This window comes from Chelonoidis abingdonii, chromosome 4, assembly GCF_003597395.2.
Source record: "Chelonoidis abingdonii isolate Lonesome George chromosome 4, CheloAbing_2.0, whole genome shotgun sequence".
Taxonomy (NCBI): Eukaryota; Metazoa; Chordata; order Testudines; family Testudinidae; genus Chelonoidis; species Chelonoidis abingdonii.
In genome coordinates this window covers 124,887,914-124,912,868 of record NC_133772.1, presented here as the reverse complement: position 1 = coordinate 124,912,868, position 24,955 = coordinate 124,887,914, and the positions used below count along the sequence as shown (strand labels likewise).

General features: G+C 44.1%; 1 protein-coding gene across 1 annotated transcript in view; it reads left to right on the top strand.

The window, feature by feature from the left end:
* The first annotated feature begins 1,208 nt into the window (after positions 1-1,208).
* The window catches only part of PRIMA1 (proline rich membrane anchor 1), an 85,643-nt gene continuing 61,896 nt past the window's right edge, over positions 1,209-24,955 (top strand). Inside the window, exons 1-3 of the mRNA XM_032772583.1 lie at positions 1,209-1,976; positions 2,315-2,443; positions 11,609-11,759. Of these exons, the coding sequence (XP_032628474.1) occupies positions 2,351-2,443; positions 11,609-11,759 (244 nt within the window). The 5' untranslated portion in view covers positions 1,209-1,976; positions 2,315-2,350. The remainder of the gene's footprint in view (positions 1,977-2,314; positions 2,444-11,608; positions 11,760-24,955) is intronic.

The following is a 24,955-nucleotide window of genomic DNA, read 5'->3' as shown; positions in this document are numbered from 1 at the left end:
TACAATAAAGGATTCTTTATTCACTTCCCTGCATGCGCTCTTAAATGTTCCAATGTGCTTCATTATCACACAGAAACACAATAGAAATGAATGTCTCAAAGTGTCTTTCATTATTACATCTCATGAAACACCAAAAAAACAAAACAAAACCCATACAGCAAATAATTCACTCACATGACAGGATAATCCCACACGCCAGGTTGAAAGAAATGTCGCTTCCCAGCAGAAGGCATCTGACTGACATTTGTACCCTTTGTGGCCCATCAAACCTTCAGGGCTTCAAGTCGCATGGCTGTCAGGGCGCTGACTATGTTTAAGGTTTGAGTGACTTTTTTGCTTGTCTTTGTTGCAATATTGGTTTTATTAATGTGCTTTAATCTCGGATAGGGAAGGCCCAGCCCTGGGAGTCAGGAAACCTGGGGATCTACAACCACCATTGTCACACACTTGCTCTAGGACCATCAACATGCCACTTAAGACCTGACTTTCAGACATGCTGAGCACCCAATAGCCCCCTTTGATTGCAATAGGAGCAGCAGGTGCTTAGCGCCTTTGAAAATCCAGCCATTAACCACTCTCGTTCTGTTCCCCTCTCTTTAAAACGGGGATGATGATACTTTCCCAAACCTGCTGGGGCGCACTGGGGCTAAATCCATTAATACTGTAAAGTGCTTTGGGATCCTCAGATGGCAGGTGCTGTAGAAACATTCATACTAATTGATTGTATTTTCTATAACTGTGTCTCCTATAGTAGTCACTTGTATAGAAATAAGTAAAACAATTACACCTGCAAGTGTTCCTGGGCTTCACTTATTCCACTGAAGTGGCCCACGGGGGGGAGGGTATTTGCAAAGCCACACTTGCCTCCCAGAACGCTGCGAACTTGCCTCCAGCAGCAATGGGGGCCGGGGGGGGAGAGGGGAAGCTTGTCAGTTTCCAACCTGCAATGATCTTGTAATGAGTGTGGGAGAAAACCCCTGAGCCTCCCAAGAAGAAATCCCCGATCGAGTGTCATCAGCCGAGCCTCGGAGGGAAGAAAAAGCACCGAGCCAAGTGCCAAACACACAATGGGCTCGCTAGATGGGTATGAAAAATCACTGCAGCAGCAGTAGGCAGGGGAGAGATTAAATTCACAGGCGAGCCAGGAGCCTCTGGCTTTGCTCTCATATTCCTCCCCCCTCCCTTTCCTTTTGCATGTGGAGCGCCTCTCCAGCCCTGTCGTCCTCTCTGCTCCCTCCCCATGGGCTCTGCACACCCGACCTCTCTCTCTCTAGCCTGCTGTTTCTTGGGGCTCTGGTGATGGACAACTGAGGATCTGGTACCCAAAGGAAGTGGCAAGGCACTAGACACCAACCCTACTACTTGCAAGAAGGGAGCTTTGTGCGGACGGGAGCAGCTGATCTCTTCGCTTTTGGAGAGGAGTGGGGCTGGAGGGAGCGGGTTTCACAGCTGATTTCGCTTGGGCTCCCGAGCACCTTGTCTGGCACTTTTTCTTTGGGGAGCCTGCAGTTTTGTTGCAATTGCAGAGAGAGAAAGAGGTGGGGATTGCTCCGAGACTTGGACTATCTTCTGGGGCTTCGCATCCTACCTACAGCCATTGAGACCAAGTGGCGTTTTGCAGGCTGGAGCTCAGGTTCATTTTCGGGCGGTGGGCTCCCTCCTCGGAGCCAGAGAGACACACACAGGACTGTCCGGGCTGCTGCTGCTTCTTTTGCTGGGCAAGCTCCTGTTCTGAGAAAGGAGCCCCTCACCTCCGCCCCTCCTGCCCCCGATGAGAGGCTGCTGGGCTCCAGGGATCCGGCTCAGCAGCGAGCGGAGGCAAAGCCAGGGGGGAACCAGGCGGCGCACCAGCTGCGACTGATCCTGCTGCAAACTTTTCTGCCTGCACCCAGTGCCCCGCCACAGCGTGTAAAGGAAGCGCCAGCAGCGTCCTGCTTAACCTGAGACCAAGAGCCCAGCCCCCGGCCGCCCCCAGGGTAAGAAGGAAAACAGCAGCGATCTGGGTGCTTGCCCTGCGCGGCAGGAGCCGCGCTACGAGCATCAGCAACACCCATTCTCTTGGGGAGCGGGTCCCCGCCGCTGGCATGCCGGAAGGGGAGGAGAGAGGGGGAACCTGGGGGGTGGGGTGCACGTCTTGTTGACCTGGGAAGCCAGACTTGCTTGTAGCTGTGAAGGTTTCCAAAGGCCCCTCCCGGCCCCCCACCCCTTTAGAACTAAAGTTGGGAGGATCTTGGGGAGGGAGGCACCATCCTCTGCGGGTGGCAGTGCGATCGGAAACGCCTTTGCTGTGCGCTTTCCCTGTTCGGTTACACAGGTCGTGAGCTGACGAGCCCCTTCCCCCAGAGGAGTGATGCTGATCAGAGAGCTGCTGCTGCTCCTCCACTGCTGCTGGCCTTCCCTGCTGCTGCACTGTGCCCTCCACCCCCTCTGGGGCTTCATTCAGGTAACTCCAACCTTGCCCCAGCCCCGGGCACCTTTAACTCAGAAGTTGGGTCAGAGGGGGCAGGCAGCACAGATGAACCTCTGGCGTTATTTACTGATGGCCCGTGACCGTAGCCCGGAGTGGGAGAAGGGAGAGGACTCTCTTGAGCTGGAAATAATCACTGCTGGTTGGGGTCCTGGATCCTGGGGCTTCCTGCCCCATACTCTCCTGGTGGGGTTTGGGAATAAGTGGTGTCTGATAGCTTCATCTCCTAGATTAGGAGAGTGTTTAGAGACAGATACATGTTCCTGTTCTGTTAAAAAAGATGAAACTGGAGAACACTGTCACCCAGAGCTGGAGAAAGAGACTCTAAGACTTCCTGTAAAATCCAGACTGCCATTTAGATCTCTGAATGCTGCACTCCCCACACCTTTAAAGTCTGTCTGTCGTCACTGCTGAAGATAGTTTTTAGTTTACAGGTCAAAATGGTGCATTTAGAACAACTTCTAATTGCTTGGGTTTGACTCAAAACTGTGCAGTTTTAAATGGCTTTTTATATTTTTGGCATCTCAGACATACCCCACTTTTAAATTGTTTCCTTATTTTCATATACTTCTAAATATTTGAATGTGCTACAGAGAACTTCAGTGACCGCTCAAACAGTTCAGCATGCATGTGGTGATATATAGGAATGTTAAATAACAACACTAGAGAGACAAGGTGGGTGAGGTAATCTCTTTTATTGGACCAACTTCTGTTGATGAGAGAGACAAGCTTTTGAGCTTACACAGAGCTCTTCTTCAGCTCACCTCACTGACAGAAGTTGGTCCAATAAAATACATTACCTCCCCAACTTGTCTCTCTAATACCCTGGGACCAACAGGGCTACAACAAGACTTCGAAAAACAATACTGTCATTCATTACTTGCAGCGATTTGTAAACTCATCCAGGGACATACTTTGTGTCCATCTCTGTCTGCAAAGAAATGATCACACTTGGTGCTGTCTTAATAATAAATATTAAAATTATATACACATATATATAGAGAGAGAGATGGAATGCACATGTGCGTGTATTTTATATGATGAGTGAAATCCTGGCCCCAGTGAAATCAATAGAGACAACTCACACTCATTTCCATGGGCCAGGATTTCTGCATGGATAAAATAGACTATGTATGTACACACAGAGAATTGTTCAGATTTTAATTTTTGCAAATTGTTGACTTTGGAAACTGATAGTCGTCCATGTAGCAGGGAGGAATAGCCCAATATATGTAGCTGTTGCTTGCCTAGTTATAATTCCAATTTCTTTCGATTACTGCTGATTGCAGAGAGACATAGAGGCTTTTCTAGGGAGTCTAAGTGATCAACACCCTAGAGAGCCTTGTGTCTGTAGAACTCAAGTTGTTCTTTCTGAGCAAGATGTGGTTGACCTTTTTAACCATGTTGACAGTGAGAGGGTTCAGAGTGTAATTACTATAGGTGGCAATATGTACAAAACAAGGAACACATTGGGGAAGTGCTGAAAGCCTCATTCTGGTAATTTTTGGCTTGGTGTCTGAAGTGCTTCTGAACTGAGAATTCACTGGATAAAAGCTGAATCAGCTTTGTCCATTCGCAGGCTCTGACTGTTATGTGGTGTGACCTTGATTGTAATGTGGGGTGACCAGTGACCTTTCTGCAGATGGACTCGGAGAAAAAAGCAGACTAAAATGGACAGGGATCTTCCAATTCAGGCAACCAGGAAACCAGCAAAACTAACTAAAACACATTCCTTTGATATTTTACACTTTATTTATAATATATGTCTTCAAAGCAGTAATTGATGAGCTAGTCAAATACTGTTTCAGCACAGACCAACTGCAGTTTCTTTTTTGGCGAAAACATAGCAAAGACTTAATGTCCTTTACTCTCTGTTCTAAACTTAGTGGACTCCGAAAGATTACACTGAAATTTTTTTATTTGTTTTAACATTTGTCTCTTATAAGATTTGTGAGCTCTCCAACTGCAATAAATAATTTATTCATTCTGTTGACTGTCCTGCTCTAGAATTCAGATGGCTAAACTAGTTTCTGTAATTGAAAGTGTGTACAGTTAAGGAAAATGCAATGATGTGAAAAGAGCCGCATTTTGAAAACCATCTCCTTCAAAAGATCAGGCAGTCACCAAAATTTGCATGAGCACCCTTCAAACAAGTCACTCAGGCCATTTAATTAAAAATAAATCAATAATATTTTCAATAGGTTGTGAAACAGACAAACCAGAGTTGCCCAGCCTTCCTCTGCAATAGTTTAGAAATTCTACTGCCTGATTCTTGATTAATAACTGCAACATTTTTAGTGTTTTGTATGAGTCCAGTCAATCAATCTGCTCATATTAGAGTTTTTACTTGCCCACCCCACCCAATGATAAAAGTATAAGGCTCACATATGCATATAGTAATGCAATGGTCATGCATGGAATAGCCAAGAGTGTCCTTAATGAGGCATGAGGTTTGCACATTCTTTGTATTAAACCTTAAACTGAGCCATGCATTATCCATATATGATCCTAGCTCTTATACCAATATGAATTCCCTTCCATTACAGATTAGACTCAAAGGGAAAATCATCCCAGGTACAAGTTCTTATAAGTAAATGGGCCAAGATTTTGGGTCATATTCAACCCTGGTGTAACTTCATTTACTAAGAAGGGATGAATTTGATCCATAATCTTTAGCTAAATAAGCCAAGCCTCATAACTTTGCCCAGACTAACCAGAATAAAACTTTTCTGTTTTTCAGAAAATTAATGAAACACTCTCAGGAAAAAAAAGTAGGACATACCCAGAGAGCCTGGGTTCCATGAGCAGGTTGTCAATACTGTTCCAGTTAGGCTACCCACACCTGAGGGAAGTGGAAGAGTTGCCAGAAATAGTGAATTGCAATGGTGCAGGTCCAGTCCAAGTCCAAATTTTCCTCTATAACATTTTCCAGACTTAACCTTTCCGTGTGGTCCACACAGCTAAAAGTCTTTTCCAGGCCCTCACTGTTCTCTCACTGTCATGCCCCCTTTCTCTCTCTATTCTGTCAATGATAACCATCTGACTTTCTCATTTATCTTCTGTTCCCACCACTCTCTTCGCTCTTCCTTGCATGCTGCTCCTCACACATGGACTACTTTACCTGGACTAATCTGTCAGAGTATTACCTCTTCTCATTCCCTCCCCAAGACCTATCTCAAAACATCTGCAAGAAATCAGCCAGATAAGGGTGGCTAGGTGAGGAGCAGTTGATGTTAATTTATTTAAAAAAAACAAACAAAATAAAACAAAAACCACCAAACCTCACAATACTATTAAATGATTTGGAAGCATCAAGTTGTACACTTTGCTGGCCCATCTATTTGCAAGAATTATTACTGCTGCCCTGGTCCTCTCTCCCTTTAGCTTCCTGTTGTTTGCTTTGCTCAATTGTTGGGACTTGTTTTAAATTGGGTTATAAGCATGTCAGGGCAGTGACCATGTTGTCCTATTTATTTGTATAGAACCTAGCGCCATTGGGCCCCAATTCTGCTTGAGGCCTTTGAGGGCCACCATAATACAAATAATTGACAATAATAAACGGGCATCATAAATTAATGGGGACAAAATCTTATCTCACTGATGTAAAATCTAGAGCAACTCTGTTGTGGCTTCAGTGGAGTTATTTGGGATCTACACCAATGGAAATGATATCAGACTGCTAGACAACTGTCATGACAGAAAGTTATTGTCACATCAAGTAGGCAGTAAGGGTTCTTGATTCTCTATTAGTCGATAGCACTTTTTTTTTGGTCAGACTATCATCCTTGCACTCAATTCAGAATGTCTTATAGAGACCATCAACTGGGGACTGCACTGTAATCCTCTATTCTCAGACGTGGAATCCATGCTGCGTTATGTAGCGTGCAGATGAATTGCTGTGATCACATTCTGTCCCACTGAAGTCAGTGGGGCTCTGCACAGGTGCACCTTTGCACCCACCTGCTATGCAATGCAGAACTGCGGACAGACTTTCTGTAGAAAATCCTTGATTAAAAAGAAACAACCTCACAGACATGGACTTTATATAACTGACTATACAAGCAAGCAATTGCTTTCCAATTTGAATGTATTTAAACCACTTTTTGTTTGCTTTTCCATGCAAACAGATTTTTATTTACCTGAGAATTAGGAAATGTCTGACCTTTATGCAAAATACATTCACGTAAATTGTTCAAACAATTATGAATAATGAAAACATTAATAAAAATCAGCTCTGTCTATAGGTAATTTGACAATGGAGAAAGGAGTAAATTCTTTGCCACTGATAGTTCACCTAGTTCTAAGTCCAGGCAACCTGAGAGGCCGACCTGACAAATTACTGACTGTATTGAGAAAACCAGATTCAAAACAAAGAATTAATTTTTTTAGACAGGCCAATGAGACAAAACTTGTCAGCCATGCCCACCAATAGGAAGTGTCACTGAAAGCTCAAAGGACAAGGAAACAAATCCTGGTAAAAAAATATCTACAGACACTCGTGACCCCTTGCAAAGACAATCTTTGGGCAATAAACTGAATGGAAGCCATACTGATATTTGTCTGATAATTCCTTGTTTATTAAGTTTTTCTGTGGCTAAATTAATATTTGACAAAATGAACAAACAGTAAAGTTTGAGACAGGTCCGTAATTAGCAGAATCTTCCATAAAAGGTCTAGACTTTTTTAACATACCTTTCACTCCTGTCATCTTCTGTAAAGGCAGCTGACCTTGAATTGTACAGAAAAAGATCTATTAGGTCATGTGTTTCATCAGTCTCTGCCAGTGCAGGATTGTTCCCTACAGTAAATTTTCTACATTTAGGTTTAAAAGACTCAAGTAATGGCCTTTCATCAGAAGACTAATAGACATCATCAGAAGTAAAGATTTTCCTGAGAATGAGCCAACATTTTTCATATTCTTTTTCTTAATTCTATCTCATTACTCCTAGTTAATCCCCTTGTAATAATATTTAACTAATCCTCTCCTATTATAAGGCTTTCACTCCTCTCTAGTTAGTCCTCTTTCAGCTAACCTATACATCTTTAGAGTTTTTAAAGATCTTTCCCTTTAAGACAACCCCTTGAGTAAGGGTGAAATCTACAATGTTCATCATAATTACTGAAAATTTCCAGATGCTCTGCTGTGTGACAAAGCAGCTAAGGGAGTGAAAGCCCACCCCTTTGAATCTCAGCCATTTGCTGAGAATAAATCAGTGTGAGGAAACATAGCCAATATGGACTAAGGCATCAAAAAATACCCTAAAAACTAAACAGAAATAGGATGCTCCACTGCAGTATGGCAGGACACGTATAGGGTTAATCTTGTCTGCAAAATAATTGAGAAAAATGTCCACTGGCTTCTGAGGACATGCTATTGCCAGTCCACAGTAAGACAGCCTCTGGGGATTTAAAAGGCAGTCAATAGTTCTAAAAATAGACAGAGCCTTTTGGCCTTGGCTGATATTAAATTAGAGTAATAAGTCAATCTAGCCTTCCCATACCATCACTATCATCGTATGTTTATACACAGAGCTTCTTCTAGGCGATAAATGAAGAGTTTGCTCCAAATCCCTTCAGTGTTATTCCATCCCGTCACTAATCACCTCCATTTTCCTTGGCTCCCAAGTAATTTTAGTGACCTAAAGTAAGCACCAAACTGAATACCAAGACAAGAGACTATATAGTTATGAATTGATAGCCTCCTTAGTTAGCTGACAGTGTGCATTGGAATGATATTGCCCCACAACCTCCCTGATGAGTATAAATTTTATCACTATCAACCAAAGCCATGAAAGACCGCAGGTCACAGCCCAGCACAGGTCACTAGAGTTCAGCATTGAAGCAAGCTAGTGTTTTGGCTATTGCTGAAACTATCAATACAACAATACTATATATAAGCAGTGTAAGAATAATGAACATGACATTTAGATTCTTCTGAGGCTTGTGAACTCTGGGAGCTCAATTTAGAGAGAAAAAGAAGCCTGCTTAGCAATCAGATTTATCACCAGCTTTGGAGGATTATACAGTTGAGTCACTTTGATTCATTAGAGTGTTCAAAGAGTCCATGTAAGTTCCTGGAAACTTTTTGGGATGGTCTATAACTGTGTCTTTATTACTTCCTGATTGTAAGGAAGACAGTTGGAAAGTATTTGTGATTAAATCTGGTTTTTCCTATATTTGGTAATAGATTTTGATACGTTGTTTAAGGTACTGAATCTTCTGAGGCCTGCTATTCGGAGTCTCTCTCCAGTTCATCACTTGTTCTTTTCCCTTTTGCACTCACTGCTGTTTGAGCTACAAAATACTATTTCCAAATAACCAAAGCCACAGGCTGTATTTAGGTATACAGTGCACGTGAACTGAACTGTGTGCACCAGTGGTACATTTGTTAAAACTGCAGTTTTTGTATATGGCCGGAAATATGAGTACAATGTATGTAACTTAAATGTGGCCAGAAGATGGCATAAACCACACTTCCCTTTGCAAGGATCAATGCATTTTATTATAATCAAATGACAGTTAATCAAAAATTTTTCAATAGACCATTACTAATATTACTTCCACACAGTATCCTCTATAAAACTCTGATTCAATAAAGCACTCCTATTCAAGACTGCACTTATGTACATGCTTAAATACTTCACAGGGACTTAAATGCTCTCCTAAATCAAGGTCTAAAAATGCATGTTAGACATTTTTTCTTAACTTCTGAGTCTTATCTCCTCAAAATAGGATCTTGCATAGATTCTTATTTTAAATATGAGTTTACATTAATTTCAAAAGAAGTTGACTTCGAGACCTCTAGAACTGAGTACTCATTGGAAGTTATTGGGATGCGTGCATAATTTCACTTTTACCAGAGGTTCACCTCTCTTGCTTAATCTTTCTACATTTTCTGTGGTCTCAGATGAGTCATTTTAGGGTTTGTCTATATTTTAAAAGTTGATAATTGTGTAAATATTATATTACTATTGTAATGCATTACAACTAGTTGTCCTGACTGTATCAAGATGCTGAGTATATTTTGTACCAGGGGTCACCAAATTAAAAACATGAGGCAACTGATGCCTACAGGATCCCACAATGGCCCATCGCCACCTTTATCATTAGCACAGAGTGCATGTCACACAGGCTATAGGTCACAGCATGTGGTATTCCATCTTGATTGAAATGAGTGTGTGATTCATGTGGTCCTCAGAAAGACAAAGTTTGGACTGTCTTGTCTTATGTTTACAATAGCCAGAAGTGAAAGGACTAACACAATAGATTCTGGACATAAAGAAAAGGTTGTTTTCATAGTAAAGAAAAGAGATCTAATTTGGCCCTCAGTTCTGCCATAAATCACCATCATCACCATCCTGGCAAATCCCAACAGGACTTGGCCTCCTTGCAAACTGAGCACCATCTGGGTCAATCTCTGGCAAAGTTGCCTAAGGTGGTGTGGTTAGGGTTAGCAAGTGTGAAAAATCGGGACAGGGACTGGAGGGTAATAGGAGCCTATATAAGAAAAAGACCCAAAAATCAGGACTATCCTTATAAAATCTGGACATCTGGTCATCCTAAATGTGGTTGTATACTCAATCTATGTCCACTGCTGGCAACATCTTGTCATGCCACCGAAGCTTTTGATGCCCACATGATTGCAGGGCTGTCCAGAGGACTCAGGGGGCCTGGGGTCTGCTGCTGAATTGCCGCCGAAGACCTGGCACTTTGGCGGTGGGTCTCGGGGCGGAAAGACCCCCCACCGCAGGTCTTTGGGGCACTTCAGTGGCGGGTCCTGGAGCGGAAGAACCTCCCACCGCCGAATTGCTGCCGAAGACCGGCACTGCAGCGGGGGGTCCTTCCACCCTGGGACCCGCCACCGCAGGTCTTCAGGGCACTTCGGCGATGGGTCCTGGAGCAGAAGGACCCCCCACTGCCAAATTGCCGCAGAAGATGCTCCGGGGACCCGGGCCCCGCAAGAGTTTTCCAGGGCCTCCGGAGCCAGTGAAGGACCCTGCTCCAGGGGTCCCGAAAAACTCTCATTGGGGCCCCTATGGGGCTCAAGGGAAATTGCCCCACTTGCCCCCCCCCCTTTGGGCGGCCCTGCATGATTGCTGGCTGTGTAGCAGCGTTCCTTGATATACACACTTGGGAATTCTTTTTTTTCCATTCTTATAATATGTCCATACAGAGAAAGCTGCCAAAACTGAAACAGTACTGATGGAGGCAGTTGCTGGGTTTGGCTTGGAATAGCCTCATTTCTGATCTTGTCCAGCAACTTGATATAATGCAGCTGACAAAGACCATGAGAATAGAAAACCTCAAAACAGTGTTCTTCAGCCTTCCTCAGCACCCATATTTCACTTCTCTACAACAGAGTTGGTATAACTGTAGTTGTATAGGTCCGCGGCACCATAGCTAGCTTGCTATCACGATGTATCCAGAGAGAACACAGAAGGGCCCAAAACATGGCAGCAGCTGCTGATATGCAAGTGTCCAAATATTTCAAGCATCCTCTAGCACTGTCTGTGATGCTGCCCAAACATTTGACAGTTGCCATCTGTTCAATGTTCCACCCGAACAGTTAATACCGAGGTGGTTCTAATCTGGAGATAGAGGCTGATTGATGGTAACAGCCAGGGAATTAGTTTTATCTGGATTAATAACCAACCAGATCAGCCATCAGCTGCAGTGATCTCACCAAACTAAGACGACAAGACAACTGAAGCAGAACGGCAATCAGCTCAATGCCACAGACAGCTGTCACCTCAAGCTTTCCATCAATCACTCAGTATCAATATTGAACAACAATGGTGACAGACCACAGCCTTGCTAAACTCCCGAGGAGATAGGAAACCATGCCACGTGCATGCCATTGACTTGAATGCAGCTTTCCGTTCCATTACAGAGCTCTTCTATCAATAACATTCTCTTCCCAAAGACACCAAGTCACCTCATCAGATCTCACAAATTTGCTTGTACTTTTTTTTTATCTACTTCTGCCATAAGGAAAAGGAACCTAATTCTGCCCACAGAAGCTGATGGGGTTGTATGTTTGTGCTTGAGGGCAGAATTTGGCCCTAGGCATCTTGTAATGTTTATAAACTCTCTTTAGCTTGAGATACGTTTCCAGGAAAAAATTCATATTTTTCTTTACAGATTATTCAAGGTGAACCCCAGAAATCATGTTCCAAGTCTGGAGCAGAGAAGGTTACAGAGAGTTGCCAGCAAATCTGCCAGTGTAGACCACCTCCTCCATTACCACCACCCCCACCACCTCCACCACCTCCTAGGTTGCTTGTAGTCCCAAGTAAGTAAAGATTGGTACTTCTGCCGTATGTCAGAGGGAGGAGTGGACAATGGGGGGCATTTGGACAGAGGGAAAGTGAAAAAGTGCGAGAGAGAGCACAATTAAATTTGGTTGTAATTTTTCACTTAGTGAACGGGAAAAAAAGTTCTTGGTAAAAGTAGAAATGTATTTTCTGATTAATTAATAATGTTCTGTTTTTGTAGAGGAGCCAGAGAAAATCCTTCCCCTCATTAAGTTTTGTGTTCCCTTGTGCTAAATGACTCACTAATGACCTAGACTCAGGGAATGTATTCCCCACCTTGTTTTCTATATTTTCCCCTCATTTGCATGATCATTTTAAAATATTTTATGACTCACTTGTTACTGGGTCTGCAGCTTAGAGATCTTTATGTAGCTTCCCTTACGTAAACCACAAACAAATCAGTCTCCATGAATAAGCTAAAAGCCAAAAAATATGACTGGAGTCAGTTTTTGCTCAATTGAAGTCAATAGAGCTATGCCAGTTTAAACCAGCTGTCAGCCTGGCCTGTTGTTCGTAACTTGATTATTTAAAAGTACAGTAACGGTGAGAGACATGTCAAGAATGAAAAACCCAAGCAAGCAGACTGTGCTCTCAGCCATATATATATATGAAGTGCGGAGACACAAAATGCATATCCCCAACCCTACCCAACTGGTGCATTCAAACTCCAAGTGAATGGGAGGAAATGGGTACATTTTACCAGGCTCCGGTCACAAGGCCATCACTCGTGAGGGAAAAAAATCAGGCTAAATTGTAGATGTTTAAGTTCAACTAAACGTTATTTATATAATCTCGTGAGTATGTTTGTACCTTTTTCTCTCTCTGTGTGGGTTGGGATGGAGGCTTGTGTTATGAGTTTGTCCTAGGCCCAGTGAAATGTTGCTCATGCACACCCATTATGCCATTGCTATTACAAGCTATAGGGAGGAGTAGTAGTTGGAGGCCACTTCTCCCATCACATACAGTTTTATGGATGACTGGACCCATACCATGAAAGGATACAATAGCTCAGCCCACCTACACCACATTGCTTCTGCACTCCCACAGAGATTTTTCTAGAGTATGGAGTGTGAATCTCTTGAATTGTCTCTACAGCTTGCACCATAGTACAGTAGAAATGTGCTGTTTCCACTGTTTTGGGAGTCTTACATTGCCAGGAATAGGGTGGTCAGGCAGAGGGAATGAAAACAATGTGGATCTCCAGCCAGGAGGTGTGAAAATGGAGAGTGCTGCCTCTGTGAACTCCTGATCTCCAGACAACATGAGGTTGAGCGAGAGCATAGGGCAGGTGATGGCATACCTAAGGCTGGGGCACAATGGGCCCCTACTAACCCTGCAAAGGTTCCACAATAATATTTAATAGGAACTGAATCTAACTTTTAACTGAGTTTAATTTTTACATGAATCATTTCTGTGCTGTGGAACTCCCGTCATACACTCTCATGTAATGTGTCATCACTCAGCCTGATTACCTGAGAGCTCCACATCAATCAACCAGAGCTCAGCCAATAGATGAAGGTCTAACTAGGTGATCTCAAGGCCAGGGATACAGGCTTCCAATGAGAGCAGCCATTCCAAGTCTGCTCAATGTCGCTACCATCAAGCAGCTGCTTGGTGGCTCTGACAGACTGCCCCAGTCCCAGCCTGTGACTGTTTCTGCTCTAGCCTTGTTCCAGCCCATCTCTTGGTTCTTGATTTCTGCTCTGACCCCTGGCTCCATTCCAGAGACTGACCACTAGGCCTGACAGCTGCTGCTCCAACCACTAGACCTGATCGCTGTTGCCTCAACCACTAGACATGACCATCCACTTCTCAGTTTCTGATAGTTTGTGCAGACTACCTCCTTTTGTGCTGGCTCCAGCAGCTGAGATGGAGACCCCTGGAATGTCCATCACCAAGACAGAAACGTAGAAAATTAGGGTTGGAAGAGACCTCAGGAGGTCATCTAGTCCAACCTGCTGCTCAAAGCAGGACCAACCCCAGCTAAATCATCCCAGCCAGGGCTTTGTCAAGCCGAGCCTTAAAAACCTCTAAGGATGGAGATTCCACCACCTCCCTAGGTAACCCATTCTAGTGCTTCACCACCCTCCTAGCAAAATAGTTTTTCTTAATATCCAACCTAGATCTTCCCCCTGCAACTTGAGACCATTGCTCCTTGTTCTATCATCTGCCACCACTGAAAACAGCCGAACTACATCCTCTTTGGAACCCCCCTTCAGGTAGCTGAAGGCTGCTATCAAATCCCCTCTCACACATCTCATAAGCCTGTCCTCATAAGTCATGTGCGCAGCCCTCTAATCATTTTCATTGTCCGCTACTGGACTCTCTCCAATTTGTTCACATCCTTTCTGTAGTGAGGGCCCCAAAACTTGATGCAATACTCCAGATATGGCCTCACCAGTGCCGAATAGAGGGAAATAATCACTTCCCTCAATCTGCTGGCAATGCTCCAGAGATGACAGAGTTGGTCCAGAGCCTTTGGGATCAAGTTGCCCAGTTGCATCTGGAGAATGCCTCCCTCTGCTCATAGATCCTGGCAGCCACAGTAACCCTAATACAGCCAGCTACAGTATCTGAAGGTTCCATTGCCGGAAAGATTTGACTGAAACCACCAATAGTTCTGTGGTTTTCATAACCAGTGCTGCCTTTTGTTCCTGATGCATCCTGTGATCTGTCTCACTGATCAGACCAAGCTGGGGCTTATTATCAGTTTATTGACCACTGAAACCTTGTGGGAGCCTCACTGCTCTTGGAACAGACCAATCTAGTCAACAAATTCATCCAGGCCTTCTCTGTAATATTTGAGGATCCAAATCACACCTGTATCACCAAGCTCACCCTGTAGTTTCTCCAGCAAGGCCATCAGCCCGTCTCAGTCCATCTGCCTGTTTTCAGCATCTGGTCCCCAATACAGAGTGGAATGAGGCAGCACAGATTTACTATTTCTGCTACGCTCTGAACTATGACATGAAAAGATTAATTGGCACAGGTTGAATCTCCCATTAGTTTGGACTCATATATTGAGCAGTACCTCCAGACTGATAGTTGTTTGTTCCAGTGATGCCAAGAATAGAAGAGGTAATACCCACAACTCCAGCCTCGTCCTGTTTTGTTCCAGCCATCCCATCGAGCTATCCCAGAACTGGAGCCTATGCAGATTGATGTGACGTAAAGATATTTCACAGATCAGGAGAAGGCATATCAACAGCAGAACCATCTTTGCCTGTATTTTGGGAGGCAGGGCCACTTTTCCATGAGTGCCTCCTTAAATCTAGACCTTTGGCAGACCTGGGGAAACGATCATGTCCAGCACCATTAGAGATGGACATAACTTCAGAGTTGAGTCCTCCATGCAAGTCCCCTCTTGGCAGCCATGAATTCTCATCCTCCAAACCGTCAGGTCTTGCTCTGTCTGGGGTGAATTTCACTCAACTTGAACTAGTGGATTCTGATGCATCTAGTAATTTCATAGATGTTGGATTCACTAAGGCAACACAACTTCTGGTGAAATGGAAGCCCACTCTGGATCTAAATTGAAATCTGAGATCAGAGACTCTGCAGTTCAGATTATGTCACCTTGCTTTCTGATCATGCTTGGTATTCCTTAGTTCTTAGTGCATGATCCACACATCTCATGGAAGAAGCTCAAGATATGATTTGAGTTAAGCTACTGCTGACAATCATGTCTAGATGAGTCAAGGGCCAAGGAAACAAGAACCAGTGCTGAGAAGCCTACTGCCTTCTGTGCCCAGCAGATTCAAGGAGCCAACAGCTCATTAATCCCTGTGAAATATCAAGAGTTTGCTGACATATTTGATTAAAGGAATGCTGATATTTTGGCCCTGCACAGACCCTACAATTGTCCCATCCATTTCCACCCAGGGGCTAAAATTCCATTTGGCTGGATGTACTCCTTATCAGAGCCAGAATTCAGGGCCCTACAAGAATACCTTGACAAGAATCCTGCAAAGAACTTCATCCGTCCAACCACATCTCCTGCTGAGGCCCCAGTTTTGTTTGTGAAAAAGAAGGATGGTGCCTTGTACCTTTATATGGACAAGTAGGATTTGCCACTGATCAAAGAGCTGTTGGAAAGGATCTGTTCCACCAAAGTATTTACCAAACTCAATCTTCATGAGAGCAACAAATGAAAAACAGCATTTCGAACCCATTGTGGACATTTTGAATATCTGATTATGCCTTTTGGTCTCTCCAATGCCATGGCCACATTCCAGGACTTTGTCAATGATATTTTCAGGGATGTTTTAGACCAGTTCATGGGGACCTACCTAGATGATCTCCTCATCTTCTTGGAAAGTCAAACCCTTCATGATCAACACTTCCAGATGTAAACTCGAATGTCTCCAAGTGTACAGCCTGCATGGAAAACTCAAGAACTGTGAGTTTGACAGCTCTTCTCTTGACTTCTCAGGCTGTGTCATTTCCTCTGATGGATTAGGTATGGACCCCTGCAGCATCTACACAGTTGTGGACTGGGAAGCCTCAAGGAATGTCTGTGATGTCCTGTGCTTCCTGGAGCTTGCCAGTTTTTACCAAAAAATTATCAAGGACTTTTTGAAGGCGGTGACCCCAATTACCCTGCTGCTCCAGAAGAATATCACATTTACTTGGATTCGGGAGGCCCAATTTGCCTTTAATAGATCAAAGGAAGCATTTATATCAGCACCCATCTTGGTACGTCTGGACCTGGCAAAATCCTTCATTGTTGGAGGAGACACCTCCAAAATTATGTGATCAGAGCAGTTTTGTCACAATGGCACAGGCACCAGAATGTACTCCTCTCTTGTGCATTTTATTCCCAGAAACTCATGGCCATGGAAGAAAACTATGAATTCTGTAACAAAGAACTAGTGGCCATCAAGGCTGCTTTTGAGGAATGGCATCACCAAGATTCACATTTCCTGGTCCAGCTATAGACAGATCATAAGAACTTGGACTACCCGTGAACTTCAAGGGCTCTCAACCAGCATCCAGTGGTCCCTTTTTTTAATTCAGGTTCAGATTAACACTAACCTGTCATCTGTATACCCAGAATGGTAAATCAGATATACTGGACTGCAAGGGTGAGTACTTGGAGAAGAAAAATAAGGGTTCTGAACTTACCAGAGTACTGAAACCCTGCCGTTTCACCCATGTGATGGTGAACAATGACTTGCTTTCTTTTGTGAAGCCCTTCCTACTCCACAATCCATTTGTAGTAAATGTCAAGCTTATGTCAACCTGTACAAACTTAGCTCCTGACTCAAAATTCTCTTCCAAGAATAGGTTTCTCACATGTAGGGACTGGATCTATGTCCCTAATGGTGAACCACGTCCAGCAATACTCCAGGTCTGCTACAATTTGCCCCTGGCTGGCCACTGGAAAATATTGAGGCTGTTCTCTCGATATTTCTGGTGGCCAAAATTACATCTGTATGTTAAGTCCTACATTGACTCCCATGATGTTTGTGCTCAGATGAAGATTCCCCCACACTAACATCTTGGTGTTCTGATTCCATTGCTGATTCCCTCCTTCCCTTCACCAAATTCACATACAATAATTCTGACCACTGATCAACCTGCCAGAGTCCTTTTTATGACAAATATGGTTTCCACCCTTGGTTTCACCCATCCATATCACAAGCCTCCTAGGTACTTGCAGTTTCCAACCTTCTCAAAGACCTTCACTGCATCCAGGAAGAACTGAAAACCCACCTAGAGTTAGCCAGAAAAGATTAGAAGCATTACATTGACCTTCATCAGTGGGCAAACTCTCAAATCACAGTTGGAGATAAAGTACGGCTCCAACACAATACCTTGACGCTGCCTAGCCTTCAAGGAAGTTAGATTACTGATATCTTGTCCAATTCTGGGTGATCCAGCAGATCAGCCCTGTGGCCTTCAAACTCCAACTGCCTAGGGCGATGAAAATGCACCCAGTATTTTACATCTATTTACTGAAAAATTACACTGACTACTCCTCCCTCGGATGAGTACAACTGCCATCTCCACCCATCGTAGTCCAGGGGCCTGAAGAATATCTAGTGAAGCAGATCTAGGCCTCCAAAATTCTCTCAAGGAAAACCCATGTACTCTGTTGATTGAGAGGGTTATGGGAGCCACCCAAAAATATACATGCACCTGACCTGCTTCAAGAATTCTGTTGGTCACACTGTGATAAACTTGGTTCAAAGACACCTGGTAGGCATCTTTTGAAGAGGGAGTAATTTAATGAGTCATTTTTGAGTCTAATGAGTGCTCTCTGAGCCTTAGCCTGATGAACCATCCCTGAGTATGATTGCCTCGGGGCTCCACATCAATCAACTAGGGCTCAGCCAACCCACAGGCAAAGGTCTATCCAGGTGATCCCAAGGCCAGGGATATAGGCTCCCCATAAGAGCAGCCACAACAGTCTGCTCAATGTTGCTACCTCACCAGGAGTATCCCCTGCCACTTGGTGGTTCTGACAGACTGCTCCTGTTCCAGCCCCAGCTGCTTCCTGCTCCAGCCTTGTTCCAACCCCACTCTTGGTTCCTGATTCCTCCTCTGCCCCTGGCTCTGGTCCCTGGCCGAACCACTAGGCCTGATCATCCACTTCTCAGTTCTGACACCAAGAAGTTCCGAGGCAGCACCCAGAAGCAGACTCTCCTTGCAGTGTAGTTCCCTTGAAAGGTGGAGCCCCACAAAACAGACACTATGTTGACTGGGCTAGGTGAACAATGTGAAGGAAAATCTCTTGTGGCATCGCCAAGCTCCTTCATAGGTTTTCTCCATATAAGGCCTGTTTTAGGGCCTTTGCAGCAATGTTTAGATTCTTCTCCTAGATGCTTTTAGTTCCTTCAGAAAGGAGTTCCATATTCCGAAGTATCTATCTAATTTGTCTATATTTTTGCAAATTAGTCTCTCCAAAAAGGCAACCTGCACTATTAATTCCTACCATTGCCTTTAATAAACTCCCTGGGAGGTCAGTGTTGCAATGTACATCTATTACCCTTCAAGTTATTACCTGAAGGGAAATGTAACCATTTTGTTGCGTCTCTTGACTATTTATCACTCAATTTATCAGTCCCCAAAGGTTCTAATGGTGCCTTACTTCCCAAATCCCTCTTCTAATGCAAAGAAGACCAACTCTTGCACTTGGGGGTGAGAAGGCATTCACTGAACATGTGAAGAAGGGTATTTCATAAGTTTATTACTGCAGAGGAGAAAAGGAGCAGAATTTTCCAGTGTATCTTCAGCTAGGAGAGTGTCTTGTATCTCTGCCATGCCACCGGAGTTTAAGGCAACAAAATAATAGTGCTTTGAACCCTTGGAAAATATATTGTCTACTGACAACTTGAAAAAGGGAGATCAAGGTTTTAAATATCAGGAGGAATCTTTGTCAGCATTTGAGAAGACACTGTGTACATTTATACTGACCCTGTTTCCCTGAGCGACCTAAACCCAAATGACTAATTTTTTTAACAAGTTATTGTGTTTTAAATGTATCAAAAAATTAAATTGCACGTCCCATTCCCTAGTACATTTTAGACTAGCAAAAGACTAAACCAAAACCTTAAGTGCCATGAATTAACGTAAGTGTCCAGCAATCCCTCTATTGCAACAGTGTGCAAATATTCTTGTTAAATATCAGTGTTATGGATGTTTCCTCTGAACAACTGTAGTGCCCCCTCTCCACCTGGTTACCTTTTTTAATGCCAATCTGCTCACAGGTGTTGATGGACAGGTCTGGGTTTTTCTGGATCCCATCACCCACTTAGCAGGGTATATCTTCTTTATTTTTTCCTATGAATTTATTTGGCCATGCCTTCACCCCCCTCGCTCTTTCCTGGCAGAGTTACCAGGGCAGCTTGAGAGGAAACTTTTAATTACAGGGTAATTCCCACTTACTCACCAGAGAGTTGGAGACTTCCAAGAAATAACACAAACACATACAATATATTCAACACAATAATTATATTAAACAGGAGACAAATATAACATAACAGAGTAAAACACTATTTGTAGGGTCACCAGTGCCCATGCTGATAATACCCATGACTTTCCCCAGTCATGTGACCTGATATAGCAAATATAAGATTAGTGTCCCAGTGGCATACATGCTTTGTTGGGGTCCTTATTGATTTATGGCCACAAAATTCTTCTCCGCAGCGGTCTAGCAGTGTGTTGACTGGGTTCAGTACAGCCCAAAGGACTCTCAAGGAGGAGGAGGTGGTAAGTCCCTTTATAGGTTTAAGATGCAGCAGGTTATAAAATCCCCAAACCCTCACTCCCTGGCTTGAGGACATAGTTCAGGGAGTAGGGGGTTCCCAAAACAAGTTCCCTGACTGACTAACTAAAGGATGGTGCACTCACAAACTCCATGAATGATCCTCAGGTTCAGAGATGACTCTGGACTCCTCAGTCACTGCAGAGGGGCTGATCTCTACTGACAGGGATCCTTTTCAGACAGGAGAAAGGCTGCTTCTGGTCCCAGGATTTCCCCTCACCACAAAGGAGTGCAGGGCTCAAGGTGCAGATTACACAACTATACTAAAATCCAAACTGTAGTTTTCTAGCTCAGCATCCAGACACACTCACAGCAGGCAGCAGCCCTGGAGCAGCAGCCAGAGCAGAGTGGACCATGTGGTAACTGGTTTCACCTAGGGAGCTGGAGGGCTAACTCAGCCTGGCTGGGAAAGTTTACCAGTAAAACTCTACAAACTGGGAGTCATCAGAGGGAAAAGCCCAGCTGAGGGAGCTTGCTGTCCGGTCCCTAGAGGCCAGTTCTCAGGGGGAACCCTGCATGCAGGCCTGGGACTCACTAGCTCCCCACACAGCCAGTCCAGCCTTGCCCTAGCTGGCTCCAGACTGACTCAAAAATGGCTTCTCCCCTTTCCTGATCTCCCTGGGAAGGGCATCTCACTCCCTGTTGGTTGCCAGGCAGATTCTGAGTCTGCCTTGACTCCCCCTCCCTACCAGGGACAGGGTGCCTCTCCCTGAGCGGCCAGCAGACAGAGCCCTAGCAATCTAAGTAATCTCCTTGGGAGTTACACAACATTCAGGGAGAGACAGGGCCAGCTCCAGGCCCCAGTGCGCCAAGCACATGCTTGGAGCGGCATGCCGCGGGGAGCGCTCTGCTGGTTGCCGGGAGGGCGGCAGGTGGCTCCGGTGGACCTCCTGCAGGCATCCCTGCAGAGGGTCCGCTGGTCCCGCGGCTCCAGTGGAGCATCCGCAGGCATGCCTGTGGGAGGTCCACCGGAGCCGCGGGACTGGCGAGCGGCAGAGCGCCCCTCGCAGTGTGCCACCGTGCTTGGGGCGGCGAAATGGCTAAAGCCGGCCCTGGGGAGAGAGGACAGTATAGGGACAGGACAGGCTACTATTAAATGGTTGATGCTAGAATTGCACAGTGTGCAATCACTGTGAAATCATTAAAGTTGAAAGACTAGAGAGGCCTCAGCAAGAAGCATCAGCCCAGGGAGATTACAAGATCTTTATGTTTACAAGATAACAAGTCTGAACCCTCAGGCACTTTGAAAAGATTTAGGTCCTGATTCTCAAAGCTCTTTATCAAGCTTCCCAGGCAAAGACCACAAACTGCTAGATACAATTCTTAAAAGTACTTTGCAGTAGAACTATTAGTTGCTAGAGGTTTAAGTAACTCCCAAATCATTCTAAAATTGCTATTGTGGTTTGAAACTACTTGTGAAAGTTCAGTAAGTACTACGTTCTTTCTACATTCAGTTATTGTGGGCCTTGAATGTCCTTATTATGGTTAATAGTAGGAGTGTTTGAGGGGATGATGTGAGCATTAGATTTGCATTTAGTGTCTGTTTAGACATTTGGGTATCAGATCAATGTGCCAAATGTTAAGCTCCGCCTACCATTTTCTGATTGAATAATTACATTAATTATACGTTTTGTGCAGTCAGTTTGTAAACGTAGTGACCCAATGTCAGATATAATTACAGGCAAATGTATTTTCTCTGATGGAGTAATGATCAGCTAATTCCGTCCACAGAAAATCAGGGCAAGGTTTCTAGCACAGCTCTACAGACCCAAAGAGTTAAGATAATTCAGATAATGTTCACTGAGCAGAAAATAAAACACACATTTCGGCAGTCCTTGAATATTGTGGAAGCATGGGAGATTCTCAGTGATGCATTGCTGTAAAGATAACACTTCATTTGAGATGCTGGGGGAAGAATTCACAAATCGAGGACCAAGGCTTTAAGTCCCAGCTGCTACAAAATGCTCAGTGAAGTCAATGGGAGTTTTTCTTGAGTAAAACTGACTAAAAAACAAGGTTGTTGTAGTAATCAGGATTGTCCCAGGATATTAGAGAGACAAGGTAGGTGAGGAAATATCTTTTATTGGACCAACTTCTGTTGGTGAGAGAGAGAAGCTTTTGAGCTTACACGGAGTTCGTGTTCATGTTTGGAGAAGAGCTCTGTGTAGCTCAGAAGCTTGTTTCTCTCACAACAGAAGTTGATCCAATAAAAGATATTACCTCACTCACCTTGTCTCTCTAAAAAGCAAGGTTCACATTGCGACTGACTCCTGCAAGAGTGTGCAACGAAGAGAAAGGGGGCAAAAAGGCTCTTTGTTCTGTTTGCACCCCTTATTCAGCATCAGCAACATCTGCTGTCCCTCATCTAGCTACCCCCAAAAGAGATGGCATGGTATCACCACCACACATGCCCCGCTAGTAGAGCCAGACAGCCCTAAAAGGGAGTGTGAGTGTATTGATTTGGCTGATGTTCAGTTAGTTAAACACCCACTGGTTAACAATTAGCTGAAATAATTGCTAATGTGTGAACTGAAGCCATATATGCCAGTTATTGATTTGTTGACACTTGCATGTGCATAAATGGTTAGCTCTTTACAGCTCATGAACTCAGCAAAAATCTGTCCCAAGCTCTCAGATGAGATAACAATACTATCAATTCAGTGCGCAAAGCCAAAATGAATTACATCATTGCAAGGGACTCCACATCTCTAAGCTATAATTGTACTATTTTGTTTTTCAACGGGAAATCTTCTCCTTTCTCTCTGGAACCCCCGGAGTTGAATTTCCGGCCACAATAATGGGCCTAATTTACTAATGAGTTGAGCTAGTGAAAATCCTATTAAAAAAAAACAACAAACCACAAACCCTTCTAGAAATGGAGCAGCTTTTTCGCATCTGTGTCAGCCCAAACATACAGTTCAGTTTGTGAAAGCTTCATAGTTCCTTTAGTGGGCCTTTAGGAAGGCTAAATAGATTTGGCCACATCAGTACAGATTGTCACAATATGCATTTGTAGCCCAGGTGGATCTGAAAGGCAACTCTTAGGCTGAACCCCCTCCAGCGTCAGAGGAAGTTTCAATGCAGAGCTCCAGCTAAATATTGTAGTTTGAGCTGCTCAGTCATTTATAGCATAATCCTTCTTACTAGTCATTTCCTGTAGAGAAAAACTGCAAGATGAAATCTAAATTACTGTGAGGCAAAAGACTGAGGAACAGTTTGGTTTATGCTTTTCCACCTGCCTAGGCCTCTGATGTGAGAGAGTCCTCTCGGGGGTGGGAGGGATATTGCAATTGCAGAAACAAGTTCAATCTCCTCCCTGCTGGAGGACCCAGTGGGGAGTCCTGCATCTGCAAAAGCAGGAGGTGCTGTGGAGGGAAAAGGCCTGCTTAGGGCAGTCAAGTAAGTAATGATCCAGCATATGCCCTGAGCAGCTATCTACAGAGCCTTGACTTTCAACTAAAGCTTCCTTTCCCCAGTGAAACACCAAGGTCCCAGTGTCCGTCATCTCTTAGGGAAAATCCCTCTGGGGTGCAGGGGAATTCACCTCCCTACACAGCTTGGGTGAATCTGACTCCATAGTTATTCTGACCATAGCTATATTGTTTTCAATAGTGTTATTAAAATATTAAATCCAGCCCAGCAAAATTCTGATTTTAATGAACAGTTTTGAGCTAAAGGCTAATTTGATATAAGAGCACGTATCAGGGAAATCTCAGGTTTACACTTTAGCAGAGACTGGCTTCCAAAAGAATTTCAAGCAAATACATTGTTACTTTAATAGAGGGACGATGTTATTCTTTCACCTTGCACCCGGCACTGCAGGGATGAACACATCTACCACCTTATAAGATTTCTGAAGTGAGACTTAATGGTGCAGAACTGTGGCATGGGAGGAAGGATGGGTGGGTCAACATAAACTCATGCCACTAGAAAGTCCCGGTAGCGATAATTAAATTGCGAGAATATATTTTCCCAAAAAGACCTAAACAGTGATTTTTAAGTACAAGCAGAATGCTAAACCAAAAAAAGCCATTTCACTTTGGGTAATACAGCTGTGAATTATAGACTTATGTTGATGAGCGGTGTTCGTATTTTACAAAACAAAATTAACATCCTATTTTCTCCAGAATATATTTCCTTTACTCTGGGGATTGACAGCTCCAAGAAGTGGTAACAGGATTCAGAGACTTTAACATGTAGAGCTAAAACCCAACCCAGGAAACAGTACTCACAGGGTATGGTGCAATTAGCTTGGTGACCTTAAACCATGGATTAGGTTTCCACATGACAGAAACCACCATCTCCATTGGCACTAAATTCTGCCCTTGCTGGCAGATCCAACAGAGACAATAAAGACTGAATAGGCAAAGAGGCCAAACTCCTTGTAACCAGGTGTGCTTCTTACCCTATTCTAAACAGAATCCACACCCCCAGTATTTAGCCCAGACTGACCCCTCTTCCTGATGTTTGATATTATTGGCAACTCAGATTACAACCAAACAAATTTCATGCTAAGATTTAACCCCATGCTTGTTTTTTTCCCCTGTGGTTTTCTGTACAAGACCTCTCTGTTCCAGACCTTACTTTTCTCTTCCGGGGTGGGAGGGGGGACTCTAGGCCTGTTGATATTCTGGTTGGAGCAAATAAGAGCCACCTACCAGTATAATTCAGCAGTTATTTCACTGCACCATCATGAAGTGTTCAAGCACCTGCCATTAGGATGCCACAATGGGGGAGCCTTGCTCCCTGTGTAAGGTCCAAGGGCCAGATTTGTAAAGGTGTTAGCTCCTGAAAGATGCAAATAGCATGCAGTGAGATTTTCCAAAGCACCTAAGCAGGTTAGGGGTATAACTCCCATGAAAGCTATGGGAATTAGGTGCCTAACCTGCTTAAGCAGTTTTGGGG